This window comes from Ctenopharyngodon idella, chromosome 17 (assembly GCF_019924925.1).
Source record: "Ctenopharyngodon idella isolate HZGC_01 chromosome 17, HZGC01, whole genome shotgun sequence".
In the NCBI taxonomy this organism is placed as follows: Eukaryota; Metazoa; Chordata; class Actinopteri; order Cypriniformes; family Xenocyprididae; genus Ctenopharyngodon; species Ctenopharyngodon idella.
In genome coordinates this window covers 30,379,360-30,407,327 of record NC_067236.1, presented here as the reverse complement: position 1 = coordinate 30,407,327, position 27,968 = coordinate 30,379,360, and the positions used below count along the sequence as shown (strand labels likewise).

Genomic DNA, 27,968 nt, shown 5'->3' with positions numbered 1-27,968 from the left:
ACCACCCTAGTAATATTATTTCACTGTTACGTCTGCAAACTATACCTTTGCCATTTTCTTTCTCAGTGCACATTATAACAGGTAATGAAAGGCCCTCAAAATGGTGATGCATGTTACTGATTAATCTTAAATGTGGTACTGAAGCTAAACACAGCTGTAGAGTTAGCTTGTGGCTTATATGTTTCATTTGTTTGAGCTTAATGCTGCATTAGGGGCTGTTCACACAGGACATGATGTGGAACGCAGCAAAATGAAACAATGCAGGAATCTTGAGATGTGTTTCTCAAAGATGAATTCCTTTTCAACTTTACAACACCTTATAATGCAGGTGCATTGTGTGAAACACTGAAATATTGCCCAAAATGTGATGCATGAGTACACAGACCAACAATTGAAAATAGTGCAGATAGAATATAAGAGTGCAAACTGCTCCTTACTACACATTTTAAGCGAAATATACAAGCACCCTGAAATGAATATCTGAGATCTGTGGACTTCAGAGGGGTTTGGGTTAATAGGTCCCCCTTAAAACATTTGCTGACGAACCGATATCGATTCTTAAATCCCAAGAATCGATTAGTCTGTTTTCAGTTGATGAATGAGCAGAACATGTAGTGCGCCTCTTACCAATAAATCGCAATAATCTTTGTGCTTTGTTACTTTTGATATGAAGCAAAGTCTCCGATTTCAAATGATGTCTATCTTATTATGAGATTCAAAAAATAAATACCGTTTTGGTGCTGTTAAATGCGGCTTGACAGATCGCTGTAGCGCCTTAGTTAAAGAGAAGCGGCATCATATGAACATCCTCTCCTCCACTTTAATACCAGTTACAGCGTGAAATAAACATGAATAAACATCTGTAGGTATGTTAAAAGATACAGTACAACTTACTGAAATCGAATCGAATTGGAGTAGAAATATGATTATGTAATTCTAAACCTTATTTATTATAAAAAAAACATCATGGAGTGTAATTTAAGTGTTTTTATATAAATAAGTTAATTTCAACCTTAAATATTATAGTAAAGTAGTACTAGCTGACTCCCATGTGTAGTTTACAGCATTAGTTGAGAGATTTTTTTCCTCTAGAAAATTTGTCATGTACTGTATCTGATATACTACATCCAAAATAATCGATATCGAATCAAATCGGAATCGAATCGAATCGCAAGCATGTGAATAGACATCGAATCGAATCGTGAAAATTGTGTCAATACCCAGCCCTACCGTTAAATAAAGCAAAATGTTTACAACACTATAAATATGGCTATAGGCCATTTTAGTTCCCCTCACTCAACAATAAATCAGAACAGAACAAGTATAAGTAAAAGTAAAAAATAAAAGTAGCTATATAAACGTCAAGCCAAAACAAATTCATTAAAAGCGAAACTGAAACAGAAAATGGCGTTGGGCTCACGTAGCCTACCTCTCTCATTCGGCATGAATCCAAATGTTTCCATATATGCAACATATTTGTATGTTAAACTATTATACTTGCACTTTAGCTGGTATTGGTAATGTGACAACCCTACTGCACAATAATGAAATGTCCTACATTATCTTCATCTTTTGTCTTGGGATTTTGTCAAATAATAAATGTGATTAATTGTGAGGGAAAATATGGTGGATCCAGTTATATAAGGATAGTTAAGCACTTCTTTCACTTGTTACCAGGAAGCTGATTGTAATCTATTTACATGAGTCCTGCATTTACATGTGGGTTTGAATGATGCAAATCATTGTCTGGCCTCCGTCCCAATAGGAGTCCCTGCAAACCTTGGACAATTTGGTTAAGGACAGAGCTGCACACAAATCCATCCATCAGTCTCAAGGCCTCGAATGTCACTACAAAGTGTGGTCTGATTAATATTTTTAAAGTGTAAATTTGTCTTTTATTGTAGCGCCTCACTCAAATTCTGACAGCTGTGCTTTAAAGGAAATCTAATTAATTATGCTATCACCTGGTGGTGACCTTTTTCTTTTTTTTTTTACTGTTAAATTCTTGAAAAGCCAGACTTAGACAATTGGCATGAAGTTCAGGTGGGAAGAGTACATCTGACTGACATGTAAAGTGACTAACTACTGTTAGCTTAGTAGTTGTGTGTTATTGTAGTACAGTGCATGCATAATTATGCAAGTTGGTTTTCTGATCATATTTTTTTTCCAGGCACATTTTACCAATTCCAAACCACATCAATTTTAATAACTACTATTAATTTTGTTTTTAATCATTTATAAGTGATATATAATTGTTCATGAAGGCTGGAAATGGAAAACGCCTTCATTGTGTCACACTGGAAACCAGTAAACATCATGTTCATGCTGCTCCAGTGGTTTGCAAAAAAAAGAAGAAGAAATATATCAGTTGTATTTCGCACGTTTGAGTGAGACAGAGATTGTGCATAAGCACTTAAATTCATTTTCAGTTTGTTTGTCCTAATGACTTTAAAAAACAGGCATCCTACTATCCATACATGTTTGTATTTTTTAAAACAAACCAGCGAACATCTGAATTACAGTCTCATATGAATCTGTGAAGTTTCACATGCTTATCTAGTTGACAGTAATTCACCCTTTAGTGGCTGTTATATCCTGCTATCTTCACAAATTTGATGCCACTAGCCTGGCAACTTTTAGTTTTCACGTTTAGTGGCCTTGTAAATACTCCTTTGTTTTCTGGCTGACTCCCCGGAAATTGCATCTTAGCCAGCCATTCAGAATAGCGCTTGCCATTTTTGTATATGCATCAAGTGGCTGGTTAACGGGCAGTGAGTAGTCTGTGAACAGAGTCTAAGACCATGTCCATTAATCCTCCTCATATCAAATGTTCTGCTGTTATATTTGGAAGTATTTGTTGTGATACTGAAGTTGACAAACCTCATATCACAGTACATTGCCATTCTGTTGTGAAAGGAGACGCTGTACAGGTTTGGTGACTTCAGAAGACATTAGGAGTGCCGCGCACCTGCTGTTACCACTGTGATGGTAATTGTGATCATAATGAGTTGATTTTCGGGAATTGGAATGCAAGAGGAATAGAGGGAGTGGTATAGAGCGCCCCTCCTGTTCCTGCTCAGCAGGCTGTGGTGCCACTCCTGTCCAATTTTACACACATAGATAGTGCTCAGCTGAATTTACTGGTATAATAGAGCGCATTAGTGCCCACCCACTTTTTCAGTGTTATAAGTGTTATAAGCCATGAGCCAAACCAACCAGTTACAAGGTGAATCACAGCTTAAAAAACATTTGAAGCAAAAAAGTATTTAAAAATTGGACAAGAAAAAAAATGGTACGAGACTTAAGGCCAGATTTATTAATTGCTTGTGCCAGCGCAATTTCCCTTTTGGCATTAAATAAATGACTGTCATGATTTACTAAAGACATAGAGTGAAAAATTAACAATGAAAAGGTGTGGACACAGTTATTTTTGTGGCTGAAATTATTGCATATGCATTTGTTTCCATTTCAGACGCAAAATTTATGGGAGAGTATTTAAATAACGTGATTTACTAAGGTTTGCAGTAGTCAATTTACTGGTATTTGTGGCATTATTTAAAGGGGTGGTTCATTGCGATTTCACTTTTTTAACTTTAGTTTGTGTGTAATGTTGCTGTTTGTGCATAAACAATGTCTGCAAAGTTAGGACGCTCACAGCAAATTGAGATATTTTCTGAATTCTGTTTAAGGAATACAACAAACGGCTGGTAGGGTCTACAACGAACTTCTTCCCGGGTTGGTGACATCACTAACCCTAAAATTTACATAAACAATGCCCCCGAGAACACGCAACAAAGGGGTGAGGCAATGTTATTGCAATACAGTACATAACACAAATGCAATAGCATGTCATAAAAGCAAGATGACAACATGACAAATTATAACCATAATTAAACTAAATTATACCTGTTCTGTCTTCATGCAGCATATATTCTCTGACTCTGTAGGTTCCTACAACAGTTCCCACAGGAGCGATTTATAGATTATCATGACAGAATATGCTAATCAAGATAGGTAGACTTTAAGATAGTTAACTCCACATCAGCTACATAAATTCATCAACTAATCGTTCAGAAACGTCCTGTAGCATTCTACATGTTGTTACTTCTTCTTGATTCTCTTCATCATTGTCTGACTCTGGTTTAAACATAAAAGGCTGAACAGTTTCTGACATTTTCAGTGAGTCTGAGGTAATCGGCGCTGCTAACATGAGCTCTTGAAACTCCGCCCTCTTCATAGGAGCAGCAGCTCATTTGCATTTAAAGGGACACACACAAAAATGGAGCATTTTTGCTCACCCTCAAAAAGTGACAAATTTAACATGCTATAAAAAATGATCTGTTCTGATTCTAGGAACTATACTCTCATTCCGGCGTAATAATCAAGGAACTTTGCTGCCGTACCATGGCTGCAGCAGGCGCAATGATATTACGCAGCGCCTGTGACCCCCTGCTTGCACAGGGAGCGTGCCTTTCAACCATGGAGAAATTTGTGAGAGACGCTGCGTAATATCATTGCGGCTGCTGCACCCATGGTACGGCAGCAAAGTTCCTTGATTATTATGCCAGAATGAGAGTATAGTTCCTAGCCATATCGGCCTAGAAAATCGCAACTTTTAATTTTCCGTCGGTCTTAGTACACGATGTAACTACAGAAGAGTCAAGTTTTAAATAGGAAAAATATTGAAACTCTTTGGTCATTTTTTAACGAGATGCTAACGGTCTAATCAGATTCAATGAACTATGCTAAGCTATGCTAAAAGTGGTACCGCCAGACCCGGAGATCGGCTGAATGGATTCGAAAACGGTAAAACTCAACTGTTTAACTCTAGGGGAGTTGGAAAATGAGCCTATTTTCAAAAAAAGTGGAGTGTTCCTTTAAGAGAATAGGGACAACCCTTTTAGACCATGCGCCGGGCGCACCGACCATTTTTTCCGACCTTAAACTAGAAAAAGTAGATTCGGACACGCCCTAAGTGCACTTGCGCTGTGCGCTTTAGACCATGCGCTTAGGTCATTAAAATAGGGCCCTATATGTCAACTAGCATTAAGATTCCCTCAGTCAGGAACAGTGGATTTCAGTGGTTCCAAAAATGTGACTTGAAAGCAGTAACTTGCAAACTGAGTCCTTTGGTGGAACAGAGATGCCTGACTTTTTGAAATGCAACTTTTCCTTGGTGTTTTGTTTCACCTTCTTCTCTTTGCTCTGGGTAGACCTAGCACTCAAAGTAGGAATATCAAAAGTACCGTTACTTTGGTACTAAGTTGATACTAAAGGAGTGGTAGTGCTTGCAGACTGTAATACAAACCTTATTTTCATTCAGGAAGATTTCCCTCAGGAGGTTTTCTCTTAGAACAGAACATAAAATGAACGTTAACAAATGTATCCAGTTTTAACTGGTTTGGCACAGACTACCCAACTTTGGGTTACACTGACCCAGCGCTGGGTGTGTGAGGGGGTTCATAAATTGTATTGTCAGTAAAAATGACACATGAGTTACAGAAAAACACCTGGTTAAAAAAAGTAAAAATTTTCACAAAAAATAAATAAATAAATAAATAAAAATCACCCAACAGGCTGAACCCAGCATTTGGGTTTAAAAATAAATTAACCAGCATACATAAATTTGCAAGTTTCAGCTTATTTGTATTAGTATTGTTTGAGTGATTAACGCTTAACCTTTAAACCGTTACCAGCACAATACAGCTCTAACACACAGCAACTTCATAAATGTGGCTCCTGAAAAAGCACTGTGATGACCAATGCAGTGTATGTTTCTCAGACATTTCCTTTCTGGAAAATTATTATTATTAACAAAGTGAAAGTACAGTGCCCTTTGATTTGCTTTTGCAAATATGACTGGTTGAAAATTATGTTTTAGAAATGATGCACACCTCATTTGATATGGATGACCAATCCAATTTATTAAAAAATTATATTATAGCACCATAAAACAGCAAAATATAGGCCTACATAGTATAAAAGTCTTTGTTTCTTTGCTTAAAACTTATTTTTCCAAAGAATGGTTGACATTTCCGTTGCCCAATTGCCCAACTGTGAAACGTTTAAGTATTTATTTATTTATTTATTTATTTTTTTAACGTAGTGAGAAGCCTAACTGAAAGGGTTAGTTAGGAACGTCTTGAATATGGCAAGAAAATATAAAATAATTTTTTTCATTGCTATTACAGATATTGCCTGTTGTGAGTTATTATCTGTAATGACTTTGAAAGTAGAAACAAAACAGGCATTGGAATATTTTTATTTTTTATTTATGCTTTACTGATGGCTTCAGTCAATTGCTTCAATTTATCCCTCAAATTACTTTTGCCTGCTCTTGGTCGTGTTATTAATCAACACTAAAATGTTCTACAAAATTTGAACAAAAGCCTGTTCATCATATAAAACATTATGTCTCTTCAGAAGTCTTGGATGAAATTGTTTGATTCATATGGATTACTTTTGCAATGTAATCGGGCGATGGAGAGAATGTTAAAACTATCTTCATTTGTGTTTTGAAGATCAAGATTGTTATGAGTTTGGAATGACATGAGAGTGAGTAAATGATGACAGTTTTTGTGCGAACTGTCGCTTTCACAAAACATGTTCTGTGGCAATGGCTGAATACTTGTGATCGGGTTACCTGTGATGGATGTTAGTAGCTGTAAACCGGGCTTATCATTTTATTGAGATATATTGATGTATCTCGGGAAAGAGCCTGCGAGTGTTGGGAGTGGAAGTTAAATGTCTGGTGATTACAAACCCTGCCAGTTAAAAACGCATGCAAGGCAGCATGTGACCGACACTACTGTTGTGTTTGATTTTTCTACAAGGTCAGCGGGACCTTGAAACCAGACGTTTTCCTCAGCTGGGAGATTCCCTTCTTTTGTCAGGCTGTAGTTACTCATGAACAGCAAACAAACAGGCCTGTTTTATTAAACAGTTATTGCTTTAAAGACTGTATGTTAACAGGCTTTTTCTATTGAGCTTATTCATGTTACAGGGCTCTTTTCTTCACCTCCTCTGTCAGACAAGTGAAGCTTTCTGAAGGCCACACTTGTCGGTCACAGCTTTAGATGTTTTCAGACGCTTTCAGCAGCTCTGTTGTGCATGCAGGAGTTTGAAGAATGGCCTCTAGCTGGCATTGTGATGAAAGCTGTCTGTCCCACTGAGGATGAAGAATTGATTATTTGCCTCCTGAAAGTTGATGCAGTTCCAAGAATCTATCAGCACTCAGCGCGGTTGCTGCTCACTGTATTAGAGCGCTGTAAAAGCCTCAGAGTTCACCATATCTTTATTGCCCTCTGCGTTCATATTTGTTTAGCTCCAGCTGACAGGCATGGATTTGTTATTAACCCCTGTCACAGTGTGGTCAAAAGCTGCTGCCTCTGTCGGTTTCTCAATTTACTTAATAGTCTGCTGCAGAAAGACACTCGCTCCTGACTGCCATAGAGCCAGTGCACATTTGTGCTTTAATGTTGTCATTTCCTGCTGCTCTATTGTATGTACTAGATGTGTAGTAAATAGATGTGTGCGAACTGTAAAATGTGGGAATGAAAGAAAAAGTCTCTGTGGTGTGACAAACATCTTAATTATTAATTGACGAGGACTTAAATTTAAGGATGGGAAAACAGGAATCACAGGAATTTTCTCCGCCCCTTTCTTACAATCGACTGCAAGTTCGCATTCAGACCTGCCTCCATCTAATCAACTACTAATTAATAGCACCAAGTCCCTGCCCTACATTATTTTTCTTTTTTTGGTAACCATTTGTTTCACTTGGATGTATCTCATAATATGGAGGAAAAGATCTGTCGCTACATGTGATACATCGCAACTTTAAGGGTTTGTTTGATCCCTAATTATAATAATTGTAATTTCAGTAATTAGCAAGCACCACATCTTCTTGTTTGGGACCTGTTCTGTTTTTTTTTTTTCTTCACATTTCTCTATGGTTCTGTGTAGGGGTTAAACGGATCGTAGTTGATCCGTGATTTGTACGGACCAGGAACCATGGTTGGGCATGCATGTGTTTCACAGATTAATCAGTAAATTTCACCATAAATTCGGTGCTCACGCTTCGTTATCTGTGCGCTCAGTCGCACACACCTGAAGACGATTTCTCTTTCACATTTCCATGCTCTTGAACGGACATGTACACACAAAATGATGTCAAAATACCAGTCTCAACAAGTATTCTCTTAAACACAGTTGGTTATGTCTACAGCTGAATGTAAACAGCTGAGAAAGAAATCGAATGTGTATCGTTATATTGGATCCGTGTCTTAAAGTGACAGCAACCTCTTAATACCTGCTGCTGTCTAAGTTATTAATGTTAATCAAACAACAAAACACAGCTTTAACAAAGATTAATCTATATATAATGTATACAGTGAACACATAGTGTTATTTTACATTTAGGCCTAATTATTACGCATGTACCTAATACACTACAGTTAGACGTTACTTTATTTGTAACTTTGTTATATGAAGAGTTAATTTGCAAAAACAGAACTGTTTTTATTAATTCTCACAAATCATGTTTTTTTATTGTGCATTCTAATTAATATCAATCAAACTGCAATTGGGTTGTTTTGATTAAGTAATAATAACTCCAAAAAATACAGGTAACTTACAATTAATTGCATTTAAAGTACATTCAAACACACATTTGTGCACACAAACGTACACACGCTAACAGATCGGCACACACATACACACACACACACACACACACAAACGCAAAAGGACAACCAAGGGTTCCGCATGTAAGACGTGTATGGTGTACAAGGACTTGCAGAAGTCGAGATTATAAATCCTCGACCGCGTTTAGTCAGCTTTGACGAAACTCCCCTTAGCTAGCGCGTCTTTTTGAAGTGACTAGAAGCCTTGTCACCTGACCTGAATACTGCGCGCTGATTCGCTAAAACAGACTTATCGGTTTCTGTAGACAAACAACAAGGGTGCTTGTCGGTTTCTGCTGTAAAACGTGAACTCGCGATGCCTTGAAAGTGGACAATACCGGCTTTTCTGACAAAACTGGCTTTTTTGCCGATTACGATTTTCTTTCTAAGAACTATAATTGACAGCATATACAAACAAAAATCTATTTTTCTTCAACGCAAAGTTTTATTTTCATTAAAAAAAAAAAAAAAAAAACACAAGTAAAAATTCAGTAACAAAATAACAAATAAGCAAATTGCAAAAATAAATGCAATAAAATAAAGAAAGCTATGAAACTTTAAGTTTTTCAGGTTAAATAGGTCTTTATCAGGTAAGAAATACTACAGAAATGTAAAAATGTAAAATAACACTGGATAGTCTTCATTTTAAAAATTAAATACAGATTAATGCTTACAATTAAAGTTAAAATGTATTCAGTCAAGAGTGATTTCTCTTTGTCTTTTGTTCTTTGATTAACATGACAGACAGCAGCAGGAATATTAGACTGCTGTCACTTTAGGAGTTTATGCACGGACCCAATATACTGTTACACAACATGTGTTCTCTTTCTCAACTCCAAAACTGACTGTGTTTAACTGAATATTCACCGAAACGGGCATTTTGACATAATTTTGTATGTATTTGACCATTTAAGCGCAGTAGGCCACTCATTTTAGTTCTTGTGACTCTCAAGCTGTTTGAGGCTGAGAAGTGGCTTTTGCGCTCCTCTAATATAGATCAGTGGTGCTCACACTTTTAGTGTGAGCACGAAACCTGCGGGAATTACTAAAATTAGTAAACAAGCATACAAACACGAATGAGACGAGTGAGCAAGAGGAGGAGGGTGTGTGGCAATTCGCCATCGGAGAGAACAGAGCGAGAACACACAGCTGACGTTATTGCCTGTGTCGCTGGTAACAAAACGGATTGGCTCAGAATTTGGAAAGACGTGAGACTGACCGGCCGGTCACCGATCCGGGCCGATCATGCGGGAAATCGGCCGATTCCGATCCCTGGCTAGTCGATCGGTGCATCTCTAATAATACTTGAACTTTATTAGTTAGGCTAGTAGTTTTTGCTGTGGTATCGAAGTATTTAAAGTGTGCTTTAAGTAATAAATGGAAAGCAAAGTTACATTTGCCACCCCCCAAAAAAAATCAAAAAAAAAAAAGAAAAAAAAAGATCCAATCTGTGAATCAAAAACCGTAATATGATCCAAATTGTGAGCTTCCGTTGAACCACTAGCTCTGTGTTGTTATTACATGTTACTACATCCCATGTGCCTCCATGTTTGCTCGCCTGCATTCAGTCACTTTAGTCCAAAGTGTGTGTGCCTTCACGTTTAATCAGTGGCTCAGGTCTTATTTATTTTTTACATGAGAGTAAATGCTTTGAAACTGTCTTGCTAAAAGCACTAATATATCTGCGTTTCACAGCCATTGTCTATGATTTCTAGCCTGATAATTCTATTTTGCTTTCCATGTGTTTGATCACACAGAGAATCCGCTTCCTTTGAAAAGCTGTTATTTTCTCCCTGAATGCCCCAGTCTGAATTTTTTATATGCCCATCAGGTCTTGCTGTAGGTTTTATTTTTCTCACTTTCTGTTCCCACATGATAACTTAACAGATGCTGCTGGGCCCTGTGGTTGTGCCTGCAGGAAACAGCCGTCCTGAAACAACCAGCCCATTAGGAAACAACTCATAACTCATTCTGCAGAGTTAAGCACTCTGTGTAAAACATGCCATCAGGTCTGTGTTTTGTAAAATGAGATAAATCTTTTTTTTTGAGGTGTCAAACAATGGAACGGTTAAATGAGAAGTAGAAGGAATTTTTGGCCTTGGGGGTGTAGAAAGCAATATTCCTCTTATGGGCTTGAAATCAAATCATGAGCTCTGCAGTTAAGCCTATCTCATAACCAAACTACACAGTTAACAGGCTGGTTCTTTTTTAACAGTGGTCGACTTGTTTTCCTTTTGTACCTTGCTTGTGAATTCTTAGATTTTTACTAATTTTAACATCCACACCTTACACATATCTTGATTGATAATGAACTCCATCTCTGCATATGCTGGGAGTTTGGGTTGCTTATAATGTTCATCTTGGAACACAATGCGTGCCATTTCACCAGATTTGAAAATGTAAATCATTTATAAATTGAAGCCATTACAGGAGAATACATCAATCTGTTTCTAAATATGTGAAGTGTTCATCTCGATTTCAAAACAAAATCTTAAACCCTCACTCTGCGTTTGCATGTTTTGATGTCCACATGTTCCTGTTCAAGAACTTACAGTTGCTGTAGCATTTCTATCGTTAAAAGTGGCCAAATATTAAAGATTGAGTGGACATTTAAATTGAATGTTGTTGTTTGGCCAATATTAAGGATTTATGTGTGATGCTTTGGGCAATGTTCTGCTGGGAAACCTTGGGTCCTGCCATCCATGTGGATGTAACTTTGACACGTACCACCTACCTAAGCATTGTTGCAGACAATGTACGCCCTTTCATGGAAACGGTATTCCCTGGTGGCTGTGGCCTCTTTCAGGAGGATAATGCACCCTGCCACAAAGCAAAAATGGTTCAGGAATGGTTTGAGGAGCACAACAACGAGTTTGAGGTGTTGACTTCCCCAGATCTCAGTCCAATCGAGCATCTGTAGGATGTGCTGAACAAACAAGTCCGATCCATGGAGGCTCCACCTCGCAACTTACAGGACTTAAAGGATCTGCTGCTAACATCTTGGTGCCAGATACCACAGCACACCTTCAGGGGTCTAGTGGAGTTCATGCCTCGATGGGTCAGGGCTGTTTTGGCAGCAAAAGTGGGACCAACACAATATTAGGAAGGTGGTCATAATGTTATGCCTGATTGGTGTGTGTGTATATATATATATATATATATATATGGGGATTGAGAGGCTGCAGTGTTTGTTTTCAGTTATGCAGTTTGTCTGATTCCTAATTCCTTCTGTAAGGTTATTGTTCTAAAAAAATAGATTCAGTTCTTAAAGGAGCTCCTAAACAGACTGTACGTCACTTTTTAATTAAAAAAAATATATATATAGTAATATACCGTGTAACGTAACTAATTACTTTTGATACCAAGTAATAAGTAAGGAAAACTTTTTAAAGGAGTAATAAGTAAAAAGTAACTTATTACACTTCCTGAGTAACTTGTCCAACACTGGTCATAATCAAATCAGTTTAAGTTGAGAGAGAGAACCTTTCATAATGTCAAAAAAAAAATCAAACTTGCCTGAAGACTCCCTGTCTCTCACTATCTGTGCCTGCCTATCTGTTTGTGTGCTACTTGTTGTCTCCTGCTCTGCTGCCTAACGACAAATGCAACCTTATCTTTTTAGTATTTTCACTTATTTTACATTTTGTATTTTTTAATTTAATTTTTTGAGATAATAGGCTATTGGTTTCTTTCTTGGTGTTTCGGTGCACAAAAAATATTCTGATGTCTGTCTTTCTTTTTTCTGCCATGATGGTTGGCTAGCAGTCTAAACACGTGCACGCACACGCACACGCACACGCACACACACACACACACACACACAGTGTGCAGGTTATTTACAGTAGGAGATGGACTTTGTTCTATCATCTTTTATCTTCTATCATTTTATAATGGGTTTCAGTGTTGCTAGTCAGGGAGGATAACCATACAGTAGCACCTTGGCTTTAATATCAACACATAGCACTGGTACAACAACTAACTTCTCTCATTGACCAGGATTCAAAGAGCTGCTAACACTGGTTGATTGTTGTACTGTAGCTAGCTAGCCTAGCAAAAACGTCAGATAACTGTTAGTGTTAAAACAACATAGCGTAAGTGTATCTGAAATTCAATGCTGCAACAAAGAGTACATGATGCCTTTAAAAGCAACAGACGAACAAATGATGAACATTCACCTAAATACCAGCTTGTTTAGTGACCGTATGTGAGCACACAGCCAGACCCACCTGAGCAGCAGATATGCTAAGATGATTTGTTTACCTTGCTGTGTCACGGGAGTGCAGCAGGTGTGAGAAGTGAAAACATGGAATGGAGTTTAATTTATATGGATTCTGAATGAGCCAAGAGGAATGGATTTGAGGAAGCAGCAACGTGGAAGTTAAACTGTATGAGTTTCATGATTTCAGTTATTCAGACACACCTTTTGATTACTATCATTTAATATATTCATAAAAATGGAGTCCAGAAGAAAAAAAAAAAAAAAAATATGGGAAAAAATAATAAAATGGATTTCATAGGGCCCAAATTCAGGTTTTATAACTCAGTCATGATCCTTGAGCAGTGTATGCCAAGTATGCCATCCTCAAAACTAGTTCAAACAAAATAAACACCTTTTATACCAACCCATATGCATATCTACGTTGTTAACTTATACAGAGACTGATGTTACAAGCATCTGTCACTTGTTGTAAAAGGTCTGAAGAGCTAGTAGACATTCAGGCTATGTTTGATTTTGCGCTGCCAGAGAAAGCGAAACTAAAAATCACAGGCGTGTGTGAAACACGCTATACAAATAAACTTGACGCGCCTTATTAAGTTTAATAACAAGCGCAAACTGTGTTAAATAGAAATTGACGTGCAAGCAAAAAGGTTTCTGTCCTACAGTGTTTTTTCTACTTTACCACAGTGAAGAATGTGAATATAATAGGCCTAAAATCGAACGAAAGAAAGAAACGTTTATAATCCCCTGCTTGAGTGAAGATTTGGGAAAAGAAACAGAGATTCCATGTTCAGTGGAATAACTAATGGAATATTGTTAAATTCTCTGATAATCGGGTGACCAGATCGCGATTCGCAAAACAAAATACAAAGCTTAAATTTATGGACTCGCGTACCTCTCTCATTCGGCATGAATCCAAATGTTTCCATGGCTGCGATGTCACATTTAATTGCTAACCTACTATTTCTTCATAAACAAAGCTTTGTGCTTCACTCGTGTCATATTCACGTAAATACTGGCACAGCCCTATCAGTGGGTACCGAATATACCCGGATACTCGGTACTCCCGGTACTACAGAAATACTGGTATCGTCACATTTTCAAAATTTCAGTACCGACACTTTTGACAACCCTACTGCCTAATAGATTTATCATTTATGCCGCACAGCGATTTTCACTTGGATGTATCAGAGGATTATTACGAAGGCAGCTGGCATTAATGGAGGAATTTGCAGCTTTACTCGCAAACTACAATTCCTGTTCATGAATAAAGTGAAACCTAAATACACTCAAATTAATTAAATTAATTGAAAAGTGTACTATCCAAGTAGTAATAAAGATGTTTGCTGTCGTAATGATGACAGTAGCGCACACAAAACAGTCGCTGTACCGTGCTCTGGCACGGTTTGCAATTGCACTGCATGTGTACCTCGCTCGAGCCCAACCGAACCGTGCTCTGGCCCACCTCTTCCAAACAAACCTCACCCGGGCATGGTACGGAGCAATCGCACTAGTCAAACAAACCTGGCTTTGGGGGTCAAACGTGCTTAGGCACGGTTCAGAGCGCCTAGTGTGAGTACACCCTAAAATACTGGGCAGAAAATGTATCCTTTTAAGAGAAAAGTCCTCTTTGGGGGATTTATTCTCTTGACATCTGGCAACCCCAAGCAGGAAATATGGTAGAGGCCTGTTACCAATGTCTGATAATGGAATTCTCTAAATTAAAAAAAAAAAAAAAAAAAAAAATCAGGACAAATAATCAGCAGGGCAAATATCGCAATGATTATTTTAAATTTATTGAGAGAAGCAGAAAAATAAAATACAATTAATTGTGCAGCTCTTGCATTTTAGCATATGGCTGCAGCATAACAAAATGTGGAAAAAAGTGAAGTGCAGAATGATGTAGATGTGCATGAGAGGGACATGTCGGGCTCCGATGGGTTTTTGACATTCATCCCACTGGAACAGTTTGACACACAAACACGCGCACGCACGCACACGCATACACACGCACACACACATTAAGATGCAGGCCTTACTGCTCACTTCCACTTATGTCCTTTTTTCTTAACATTTTCTTATCTATTTATTTGGCTGTTTGTGTTATGGGCTGCATGATAAATCGAAACAAAAAGAAAATTCTTTCATTAACGTGAACAGACGACTGTCCTATAAAGACCTGAATGCATTGCCCCCAAATTACAGACATTACAAAATGTGACTTTAGTAGCTAATACTATATATTATTTGTTGTAACTATAGTAAAGAGCACATGAGGTTTACACCAGTGCTAGAATAACATTTTCTTCCATCTATTTTGCACGATTTCAGAAGAGAGATCAAAATTATTTTCCATAATTGTGTTTAAACATTATGGATGCTTCAAATGAAATCATATGCACATAAGTGGGATAATTACAAACCTCCAGTGCTCCAGCACAATGATGATTCAGATAGATCAGTGACTAATGATGTGGTCTTATTTAAGCTTACTGCATTTATAGCCAACATTTGGGAAGGAAATTCATCTTGAAAAAAGTTTCTTTTAGTTCTGTTTCTATAACTTGCCAATATTGCAACAGATACATTTTGAATGAGTCGTGTGCAGCCCCATCCCCCACCCCCCAATCATTACAAAGTTTATTCAAAAGAAAACTCCATGCATATTCCCACACCTTTTTGCCCTTCTGCAGCAAAAAATGGTTTTACGATATATTTGTCATCTCATGTTGCTGCTAAGCACCTGTTAACCACTCCTTCACAGAAGCAGTGAATGCAGAGTATATTTAAATAGTAGCCTTTTGTGGTTTATTACATGTGCAAGGTCATATAGCTATTCAGGTTTTAATAAGATCAGTTGTGCAGCCTAAATGCCTATCATGGGGTCATAGTCTGATTGTTTCCTATTGTCATGTACTGCTTTAAGAATGGTCACATACATAATATTGTTTTGTTTTTTTTTTTCTCGTGTGAAAACTTTTTTTGTGTGTGTTTCACACCTTCAGTATTATCTTTTTTAAAATTGTTACATAGTGTACATACTTTCATTCCATTATGTCTTGTTTTTTTTTTTTTTGTGCAAAATTTATGCATGTGTCATATGGCTACTGCTGTGGATTGATCTTAGTTTGAGATTGAGTTTAGGATTAGTTCACTTCAGAAATAAAATTTCCTGATAATTTACTCACCCTCATGTCATCCAAGATGTTTATGTCTTTCTTTCGTCAGTCGAAAATAAATTAAGGTTTTTGAGGAAAACATTCCAAAAATTTTTTCCATATAGTGGACTTCACTGGGGATCAACGGGTTGAAGGTCCAAATTGCAGTTTCAGTGCAGCTTCAAAGGGCTCTACATGATCCCAGATGAGGAATAAGGGTCTAATCAAGCGAAACTATTATCATTTTCTAAAAAATTCAATGTATATACTTTTTAACCACAAATGCTCATCTTGCACTGCTCTGCGATGCGCCACGCATTACGTAATCATGTTGGAAAGGTCATGCGTGACGTAAGTGGAAGTACTGATATAGTGTTTATAAAGCAAACATGCAAAGACTAAGTCAAACGCCCTTTACAAAAAAAGGTAAAACAACGATGTTGGACGATTTTGAAGTTGGAGGAGAAAATGAGATGGAGTTTTTCACCCTACCGCGGTACTTCTGCCTACGTCATGTCCGGCCTTTCTAACGTGATTACGTAATGTGTGGCGCATCACAGAGCAGTGCAAGATGAGCATTTGTGGTTATGGAATGTTTTCCTCAAAAAACATAATTTCTTTTGATTGAAGAAAGAAAGACATAAACGACTTGGATGACACGGGGCTGAGAAAATTATCAGGACATTTTAATTCTGAAGTGAGCTAATCCTTTAAGACAATCAGAAAATTCTGTTTATGTGTGCATTTCTTATTAACAGTGCTTTCAGGATTATTTATTAGATATTAGCGATTTTCTCTGCATCACACGCTCAGGCAAACCCCAGGTTTTGTCAGTGATTCAGTGTGTTTTTTTGAGCAGCAGGAAGAGGCCCGGCACAATGAGGGTTGAAAAGCAGAGCATGTGAGAGGCTGTGATAAGAGACACGCCTCTGCTGTTACTGCTGCTCTTCTGCCCTGATCTCAACGTGTCAACTTTCACGAGCGCACTACTGTAGTACACATTTTATTTGTTTACATGTTCAGTTTGCACACAATAAAGTAAACATGCACACATCTGTACACACATCAGATATGTGCATCATAACAATTCAACTCACTAGAGGTTTAATGGCCGTTAATTAGAGTAAGTCCAAAGTTGTTTAATCATTTTACATTTTAAAGGTGCAGTAAGCGATTTCTGAGAAACACTGTTGATATTTATAACACGAAGTCTGTGTAAGGACACAGGCAGAAAAGGTTAAATCCATCTTCCAGTTCCAAATCATAATGTGTAAGTAATTACTCTTTGGCCTGTAGATCTAGTGTAATGACAGGTTTAGTTATAATAAAGTAGCCCATCCTGATTTTACATCTTGTTATTATTTAGGATGTCTACTTGCCTTAATCAGATGTGGACTTTCCCTGGAGTAGCCCATCCATCACAATGTGTTTCAGCTTTTATAGCTTTTTATGGTAATATCAGTGCCAGAGAGGTCATTTACATTTAGATTTTCAGAGTCTTTTTCTCAGAAATTGTTAGTATTCGGTGGGCAGTTACCTAAAATACAGTGTATCCTAGCATAAGCACCACTGGCCCTGCGTAATGACTTCATCCACATTTGTCAAATGGGTGTTCTCACAGCTCTGTCAGTCTGGCTCCAGGCAAAATATTATTTCGGCCATCAAATCCATTCCTTGTCATCATCTATCATCTGTCCCTGCTGCTATTAAAAATCAGGCCAGTGCCACTGCTACAAATTGGTTGCAAATGCCAGTGTTTCCCTGGAGCGGCTTTGGGCTGTTTTGATGGTTTTGTTTAGAAAGAGGAGGTGCATGGCTCAACGCTAAATATTTTTTTCTAATTCTTATTTATTATTATTTATTTATTTATTTTTTCTTGGTTCAATTTTTGTTTTTACTTGCGCTGCCAATTTTTTTTACTGGCCTCACTACAAAAAAAGTTAATTAAATAAATTAATTAATTAATTAATTAATTAAATTAAATCATTATTGTTTTTGTTGTTTTGACCCATGTAACCTTATATTGTAATAAATAGGTTTATAACAACAAATTTCAGATACCAGTATAATTTCACAATTCTCAATTACAATATCGATACTACAGCAAAAAAAAAAAAAATACTAGGCTAACTAATGTGAATTTCAAACATTATTAAAGACAAGTAAACAGTCAAATTGCAAGCAATAGCATGAATAAATACAATAGAACAAATATATAAATGCTTTAATAATAAATAAACAGTGCTTTCAGGTTTTTCAGGTAGATCCAACAGTAGTTATCAGGTACAGAAATTGAATAAAGTAATTAAATGTAAATAACACTGCGTGGTCTTCATTGTATAAATTACATGTAGATTAATTATTATTGAAGTTACAAAAGTCATTCAGTCAAGATCAGTGAGTGGTTTTCTCTTTGTCTTTTATTATTTGATTAAAACATTAATGACACAGATGGCAGCAGGAATATTAGGCTGCTGTCACTTTAAAGGGATAGTTCACCCAAAAATTAAAATTATCCCATGATTTACTCACCCTCAAGCCATCCTAGGTGTATATGACAATCTTCTTTCAGACAAACACAATCGTACTGTCATCTGCTGGAAGCTAGTTATTTGAATTTATAAAGTTGTAAATATGGATATTTTTCTTACAAAAACGCATTGCTTCGCTTCAGAAGGCCTTTATTAACCCACTGGAGTCGTATGGATTACATTTTTTATGGATAGATGCATTATTTTTGTCTTCAAAACACGGCCCCCCATTCACAACCACTATAAAGCTTGGAGGACTAAGGATATTTTTAAATGTATCGCCGATTGTGTTTGTCTGAAAGAAGATAGTCATATACAACTAGGATGGCTTGAGGGTGAGTAAATCATGGGATAATTTTCATTTTTGGGTGAACTATCACTTTAAGACTAATGCACGGATCCAATATACTGATACTGTGATACACATGCATTTTCTTTCTCAACTGTTTACGTTCACTTAAGACATAACCGAATGTGTTTACTAGAATACTTGCCAGACAAAAGAGAACTCAATTCAGTATTCGCACACTGATTCAGCCTTTTGCGCTTAGAGTCTTTTTGCCAGTAGCGAATTGAGTTGTCTTTTGCGTCTTCTTGAGTTTGAATAATTAAATTGTCAAGGCTTAAAAACACATGCAAATGACAGATGTACTGAGCGTCGTTCACCCTGGACTTGTAACCTAAAGGTCGCAGGTTCGAGTCTCAGGAAATGTAGGTGGGGGGAGTGAATGAACAGTGCTCTCTTCCACTCTCAATACCCACAACTGAGGTTCCCTTGACCAATCACTCACTTTAAAGGTGTTTGGACCAATAAGATGTATTACACTTTCATTTGAGCAGAATATTGCAATGGAGGTAGCTAAACTCTAGCATACATGTTTGTCAGTGTTTTCAGATCATCACTCTTTTTATTTATTTATTAATTATTTTTTTGCAGTGCAGAGAGAATGTGTGCGTGTGGTTGCCAGATTGGGAAAAGAACACTGGGAAGAAAATGTGTATATATACAGTGCCCTCACAGTGCCCTTTGCTCATATTTACTAAGGGTGCCCCCACAAATATTGTCACCCTTAGTAAATATGAGCAAAGGTGGCTGTGAAAATAAATCTGCATTGTTAATCCTTTTGATCTTTCATTCAATAAAATTCACAAAATTCTAAAATTCTAAAATTCTTTCATTTAAGTAAAACAATTGAAAGTGGGGGGAAAAGCTCATTATGAAATAAATGTCTTTCTTTAGTTCATGTTGGCCACGATTATTGGCACCCAATTATTGCAACCTCCTTTTGCCAAGATAACAGATCTGAGTCTTTTTCTATAATGCGTGATGATTTTGGAGAACACCTGACAAGAGATCAGAGATCATTCATTCATGCAGAATCTCTACAGATCCTTCAGATTCCAAGCTCCATTTCATGGGAATGGAGCTATATTTCCAATCCATTTCCACTCAAACTTTCCTCCTCACTGTGCATTAGGACGATTTAGACACACGTCCTCTCCCAGGCAGATTTGTAACATCTTTAGTTGATTGTAACTTCCTAATTATTGCCCTGATAGTGGAAATGGGGATTTTCAATGCTTTAGCTATTTTCTTACAGCCACTTTCTATTTTATGAAGCTCAACAATCTTTTGCTGCACATCAGAACTATATTCTTTGGTTTTACTCATTGTGATGAATGATTAAGGGGAATTTGGCCTTTGTGTTTTCTCATGTTTATACTCCTGTGAAACAGGAAGTCATGACTGGACAATTTCATGTTCATGATCATCCTGGTGTGCTAAAAAAAAATGTGAATGGGAATATACTAAAGAGATATTTTACTCATAAGAATTTCTAGAGGTGGCAATAATTGGGGCCAACATGTTTTGGAGAAAAACATTTATTTCATAATGTGAGTTTCCCCCCACTTTCAATTATTTTACTTAAATGAAAGGTTAGATTTTTGTGAATTTTTTGAATGAAAGATCAAAAGGATAAAAAATGCAGATTTATTTTTACTGCCGCCTTTGCTCATATTTACTAAGGGTGCCAATATTTGTGGAGGGCACTGTAAAAGTTTAACAAGTGGGCCAATTTTGTAGATGATTGTGCTTACTCAATTAAGAGAGGCAGAAATCATGATCACGATAATATCAGTTTCATGCTATGATTGCTTGTATGTTGCATTGAAGTTATTAAACAAGTTAGTAAACGTGATAAGCTACATAAACTAGTCACAAATTTTTGGTGTCATTTGCAGATGACTAGGTACTCTTCTGTTATTACCAAAAAAACAGTCTTATTTTGGTCATCATTTATTCATGTAATATATAACTGCTGAGTCATCTGATGTATTGTTGTAGTCATGCACATTATTGCACTTATTGTCTATTATTTTGTGTTTTTGGCTAATTCTTTATTTATTTATTTTTTTCTCAACAGATATTATTGACAGGAATGAACTGAGGACATTTTTTGAAATCAACTGCTCACAGATTTATTTTATCTTCTATGAAAATTTCATTACACTGGAAAGCAACTTAAAGCAAAAAGGTAAGACATGTTTGTCTGCTTTCTGGAGTGCACTGGCTATGTCATGTTCATGTGTTTGCCCAGATCAGATCAGGGGAGATCTGTTTATAACTCTCTAGCCTGCCCTGGGTCTAAAGTTTACAGAATTATTTGAGAGAGATTTTTTTTTTCTTCTTAAGAACAATTATCTAAACTTGAAATATTTCCAAATGAATCAGAATATCTTAATGAATCGAGCACTTATGTACAAATTAATTGAGTGCATGTGTTTCAGTGTCCATATAAATAAATGAATTCATAAACAAGTTACACAAAGAGTTTGCTGTTCCCTTAGTTTTAGATGACTGCAAAAGTGATCTAAACCTAAATGTAGTTTGAGTCTATAGTTAAATATCTCACATCTGCTGATAAATATACAATTTCTTCTGTTACTGATGTTTAAAACAAGAAATCATCAATCAGCCAATAACTCATGTGCTCTTGATATACAACCCCAAATCAAGAAAAGTTGGGACACTGCTGATAAATATGCAACTTCTAGAGTCTACTGACATCGAGTTCTCAGTAGGGCTGCACGAAAAAAAGATCACAATCTCATTTCATAAATTAATGACGTCAATTCCCTTGCATGTATTTCCCTGTATTCAGATCACGCTGCATTCACGTATTCACTTATTTACTTAACAATCCAAAATGCTATATCAGTCAAATTTATTGGTCACACTGACACAGTGTAAAACAAAACACTATTAATTCACCAATCAGGCCAGAGATTAGCGAATGATTCAGTCATAAATTATGATCACTTCTCTCCTCTCTTCCTCATTTACGGCGCTCCGCTGTCACTCACGTGACATGTATAACAAGGAGGCAGACCTAAACAGATTAGTCAGTTTACTTGGTGGATTTGGAGTGGCAATTTTAATGAAATTCATGAATATTACACCATTTTATCATTATTAAAAAATACATACTGAGTTACTGAAACATTTTCTGTCACATAATTCACGTCTGTTAACAATGAGTTGACAGTTTTACGTTCTTGTTTCCTTTCATGTATTTTAAAGATTTGAGGTGAATTGTCCATTGTTGCTTTCAGTACGTCTATAAAAGACACACAAAATGATATTCAAACTCACATTAGATGCTTTTCACACTAAATAAATCACATATAGTATAGATAGTATAGATTATCATTGTCATATTTTGTTGTTCCAGCCGCGATGTCGTAGAAAAATAGAAACCGTTTCTAAAATATCGCATGTCGCCATTGCAGCTAGTTAGGACAAAACTCTGCTTAACGTGGAAAAGATACCTTTTATCACGTGTTGTGGCGTCGCATGGCATCGCCTCAGCACTGCAAAGTACCATCAATCTCTACAACCACCTCAAACGTCACCACAAAATACAGTACGAGTTAGCCATGAAGGACAAGGGAGCCAGAACTAAAAATACCAGCCACAACCTTAAAGGTTCTTAGCCTGTTGGAGTGTCCAAAAAGCACAGGTGCTATTTATTAATTATTTTCATTTATTATTGTTAACATTCTATTGTTTATGTTCAACAGCTTACCGATTTTAAGTTATTTACTTCAAGAGATCTAAAATAAGGAAAAGAAACTATTTTTTGTTACTTTTAAATCCAGCACTTTATTATAAATGAAAGTCCTTTGTAGACAGCATTTATTTTGTATTTCGTATTTTTTTTTACTTGTGCAATAAATGTTTTGGTTGAAAAAATGAGAATCGTGTGAGAGAATTCCCATGGAGAAAAATCGTGATTCACATTTTAGCAAGAATCGTGCAGCCCTAGTTCTCAGTCCCAAAGAAGAAAATGACCCTGCAGACTTTCATCAGCAACAGGTGCAAAAGCAAACATCTGTCATGGTGTGGAGGTGCATCAGTGCAAACTGCATGGGTGACATGCATATGTGTGAAGGAATCATTGACGTGGAGGCTTATTGGGATTGTTCAGAGACATATACTGCCATCAAGATGACATCTTTCCTGGCACAATGCCAGGCCTCATTCTGCACATGCTAAAAAAAGTGGTTTCTAGACACTCTACACTGTAGAAAGGATGTGCTTGACTGCCTGCCTGCAGTCCAGATCTGTTTCTTATTGAAAATGTTTGGCCCATCATGAAAAGAAGAATCAGACAACGATGACTACAGACTGTTGAGCAGCTGACCTGTGTCAGGCGAGATTGGGCAAAAATAGCTTTTAACTGCACACTCAAATGCTCACGAAGAAGACCGCTAGACAGCGCTCGTGCGTTCGGCTGAGTCATGCAAGTGGTTAAATATACTTGCACCTCAGCTCAGAATGCTTTTATGATGCGAGATTTGTAATTCACTTCAACCTTTTCGAACTTTATGAATGATTATTTTAGGTAAGTGGTGTGTGTAAAGGAACTGGAAGCAGGCAGCGTACGAGTGTTTCTAAAGCACGTATAGTAGTGCCATCTGCTGTTTAAAGACTAAGCTCAGACTCGATTCAAGAGAGAAAATATCAGAATCGCTCCAGGTTCTTTGTACAGTGGGTACGGAAAGTATTCAGACCCCCTTAAATTTTTCACTCTTTGTTATATTGCAGCCATTTGCTAAAATCATTTAAGTTCATTTTTTTTCCTCATTAATGTACACACAGCACCCCATATTGACAGAAAAACACAGAATTGTTGACATTTTTGCAGATTTATTAAAAAAGAAAAACTGAAATATCACATGGTCCTACGTATTCAGACCCTTTGCTCAGTATTTAGTAGAAGCACCCTTTTGATCTAATGCAGCCATGAGTCTTTTTGGGAAAGATGCAACAAGTTTTTCACACCTGAATTTGGGGATCCTCTGCCATTCCTCCTTGCAGATCCTCTCCAGTTCTGTCAGGTTGGATGGTAAACGTTGGTGGACAGCCATTTTTGAGTCTCTCCAGAGATGCTCAATTGGGTTTAAGTCAGGGCTCTGGCTGGGCCATTCAAGAACAGTCACATAGTTGTTGTGAAGCCACTCCTTCGTTATTTTAGCTGTGTGCTTAGGGTCATTGTCTTGTTGGAAGGTAAACCTTCGGCCCAGTCTGAGGTCCTGAGCACTCTGGAGAAGGTTTTCGTCCAAGATATCCCTGTACTTGGCCGCATTCATCTTTCCCTCGATTGCAACCAGTCGTCCTGTCCCTGCAGCTGAAAAACACCCCCACAGCATGATGCTGCCAACACCATGCTTCACTGTTGGGACTGTATTGGACAGGTGATGAGCAGTGCCTGGTTTTCTCCACACATACCGCTTAGAATTAAGGCCAAAAAGTTCTATCTTGGTCTCATCAGACCAGAGAATCTTATTTCTCACCATCTTGGAGTCCTTCCATGCGGGCTTTCATGTGTCTTGCACTGAGGAGAGGCTTCCGTCGGGCCACTCTGCCATAAAGCCCCGACTGGTGGAGGGCTGCAATGATGGTTGACTTTCTACAACTTTCTCCCATCTCCCGACTGCATCTCTGGAGCTCAGCCACAGTGATCTTTGGGTTCTTCTTTACCTCTCTCACCAAGGCTCTTCTCCCCCGATAGCTCAGTTTGGCCGGACGGCCAGCTCTAGGAAGGGTTCTGGTCGTCCCAAACGTCTTCCATTTAAGGATTATGGAGGTCACTGTGCTCTTAGGAACCTTAAGTGCAGCAGAAATTTTTTTGTAACCTTGGCCAGATCTGTGCCTTGCCACAATGCTGTCTCTGAGCTCTTCAGGCAGTTCCTTTGACCTCATGATTCTCATTTGCTCTGACATGCACTGTGAGCTGTAAGGTCTTATATAGACAGGTGTGTGGCTTTCCTAATCAAGTCCAATCAGTATAATCAAACACAGCTGGACTCAAATGAAGGTGTAGAACCATCTCAAGGATGATCAGAAGAAATGGACAGCACCTGAGTTAAATATATGAGTGTCACAGCAAAGGGTCTGAATACTTAGGACATGTGATATTTCAGTTTTTCTTTTTTAATAAATCTGCAAAAATATCAACAATTCTGTGTTTTTCTGTCAATATGGGGTGCTGTGTGTACATTAATGAGGAAAAAAATGAACTTAAATGATTTTAGCAAATGGCTGCAATATAACAAAGAGTGAAAAATTTAAGGGGGTCTGAATACTTTCCGTACCCACTGTATCGCGAATCAAGATTCGATGTATTGTCCCAGCCCTAATATTTACAAAATACACTTAAGTTGGTCAGTGAAAACTTTGAATATCTTTTCTTTGTACTTCTGTCAGTTAAATAAAGGTTCAAGAAAATTAACAATTCACAGATTCTTGATTTTATTGCATTTTACACAATGTCCCAACTTTTCTTGATTTGGGGTTGTATATTGTGCTTATCGATTGTAGGGTGTTCCAAATCAGTCTCATACTGTATACTGTAAATGTTCTATTTCAGTTTCATGCTACATTAGAAGGTAGCTTGCTTGGATAAAAAGGCAGCTCACAAAAGTTTTGAAAAAGAGCTTTTGAATAATGCATGATCCTTTCAGAAAAAAAAAAGATTCAGTCCAGCCCTTCCTCAGCTTGACGTAACAGCCCGGTTCGCTGTTGCCTGCATGCCCCCTCATGTAAAGTTAATGAGGCTTTTGTTTCTGTTGAATCCCATCACTGGCCAAAGTGGTTTTTCTGCACTGTATTCATTGAAGGTCACCTGTCCTTCATGCTGAAACACAATTCTGCAGTAGAAGTATTTGTTTGAAACTTACACCTCTTCATTTCCCTGAATATCAAGAGAATGAAGATGTGATTCAGCTGAGCAGTTTTTAACTTAGTAACTTTTTGGACAGGAATTAATATCTTGGAACACAGATTTGCAGTGCTGATATGCAGCAGTTCACTGTAGAAATAACCACATTAACCTTCTTAAGACCTTAAGATAGAGTATCACCCTGAAGATGAACAAACTCCTAACCCTTAACAGAGTTTTTCGTGGGTCAAAAATGGTCTTGTGGTGGTGGTGGATGAACACGGTCATCCACACACAATACAAAGCACCTTACACATGTGCGAGCCCAGTACTGACAGAAAATCCAAAATAAATGTAAAGAAACAGTTTGTAATATTAATGAAATAAATTATGAAATAAAAAATCGATCACTGTTAGGACAGATCATAAAACAAAGTTCTTAGGACTATTTTATATTTAAAAATCTGTAAATTTACATATAAAAACTCACTGAGTGACTGATTTGAAAAGTTAGTAATAAAATGAAAACAAAGGAACACATTACATAGCAACCCTTTACAATGCATTGCATTGTAGAGTTTTTCGAGCAAGGCGACTGAAAAATAATTTGAATTAGCCAATGGCTAGCTTTACGCACTGTCGCTTTGCTGAGAGCGCCCTCTGTCGCTTTCTCACGCACACTCAACGTATAAGAAAGAGAGAGCACATGCAGGGTTCGTTGACAGAACTGTCATTGTCCCGATAGGCTCATCATGAAAGCTTATCATTTGCACACGTTTTTAAGCCTTGCCAATTTAAACATTCAAGCGCAAGGAGATGTGAAATGTAACTCCAGAAACCCGTGTTTGACAGCATGTGAATACTGAATTGAACTCTTTCACATCTTCTTGCGCTTGAATGGACGATTTCACAAAAAATTATGTAAAAATGCCTGTCTCAGCGAGGATCCTAGTAAACACAGTTGGTTATGTCTTAAGTGAACGTAAACAGTCGAGAAGGAAAACACGTTTGTACAGTATCATGTGGTAGATTTTCCCCTACGCACCTGACTTAAGTCTACCAGGTGTCCCTGACATCTGCAAAATTATTATCCTCGGGTGAACACCACTCTGCTCGCAAAGGTTGATACCTAAGTGTAACTACTTTGACTGCATATGATGCCTAAGAGTTATTAATTACCTGCCCGCAATCAAGACCCTGCCTAAGAGTCTCACTCTGAGTTGGACGACGTCTCGTTCCCTACGACACTAAATCTGGGAGATAGATTTCGAGTGTCTAAGTTGCAGTGCTGCGCAAAAACAGAGACTCCAGTTGTTCTTTAATCAAATCACGGCAGGGAGAGTTCTCCTCAATCTCCAGAGAATCTCTCCAGTCAAAAGAATACAGCAAGTTTTATAGGATTGCAGGTACATCTCACAGTCAGTATAACATGATCTATTACTCATAATCATCAGTCTTAATATGATTGTTTCAGATTTTAAAAAACAACATAGTTCCTCTGCCACGCTTACTAGCAGAGTACATTTAGATTAGAACAACTGAATCACAGAATCATCAAAAATCTCCAAGTTAATAGTTCACTGAACTGATTACTCAATAGGTCAAAACAATTTTTATAGACTTTTTTTGTATCTAGAAGGATGCTGTCTAGCTAGCACAGCAAAATTTTCCACTGTTACAACACACAGTCTTAGTGACTATTTCTCTATTCTAATCTCACAGTTAACTTGTTAGGCCTGTAGGAGACAGAAATGTTAGTTCATAATTGATTAGTTTCAAAATTCCACCACAGTCAGTATGTTGGATCCATGCATTGTCTCAGTGACAGCAGCCTAATATTCCTGCTGCTGTCTTTGTTTTTAATGTTAATCAATCAACAGACACTCACTGCAAAAAATCACTCGATGCTTTTGACTTGAATAACTTTTGCAACTTTAATAAAGATAAATCTAAATTTAATTTATACAATAAAGACTATGCAGTGTTATTTTACATTTGATTACTTTATTTAATTTCTGTACCTAATCTACCTGGTCTGTATCTAACTACAGTTAAATCTAACTGGAAAAAAATGAAAATCACTGTTTTTTAATTGGCATCTTTGTTGTATTGTGTTTATTTGAGCTATTGCTTGTAGTTCGATTATTGTT

At 37.3% G+C, this 27,968-nt stretch overlaps 1 protein-coding gene across 6 annotated transcripts in view; it reads left to right on the top strand.

Annotated features, from left to right (window-relative positions):
* The window catches only part of ralgapa2 (Ral GTPase activating protein catalytic subunit alpha 2), a 174,705-nt gene that overhangs the window by 7,067 nt on the left and 139,670 nt on the right, over positions 1 to 27,968 (top strand). For all 6 annotated transcript variants that reach the window (XM_051869184.1, XM_051869180.1, XM_051869182.1 and 3 more), the window contains exon 2: positions 21,019 to 21,129. In XM_051869184.1, the coding sequence (XP_051725144.1) occupies positions 21,019 to 21,129 (111 nt within the window). The remainder of the gene's footprint in view (positions 1 to 21,018; positions 21,130 to 27,968) is intronic.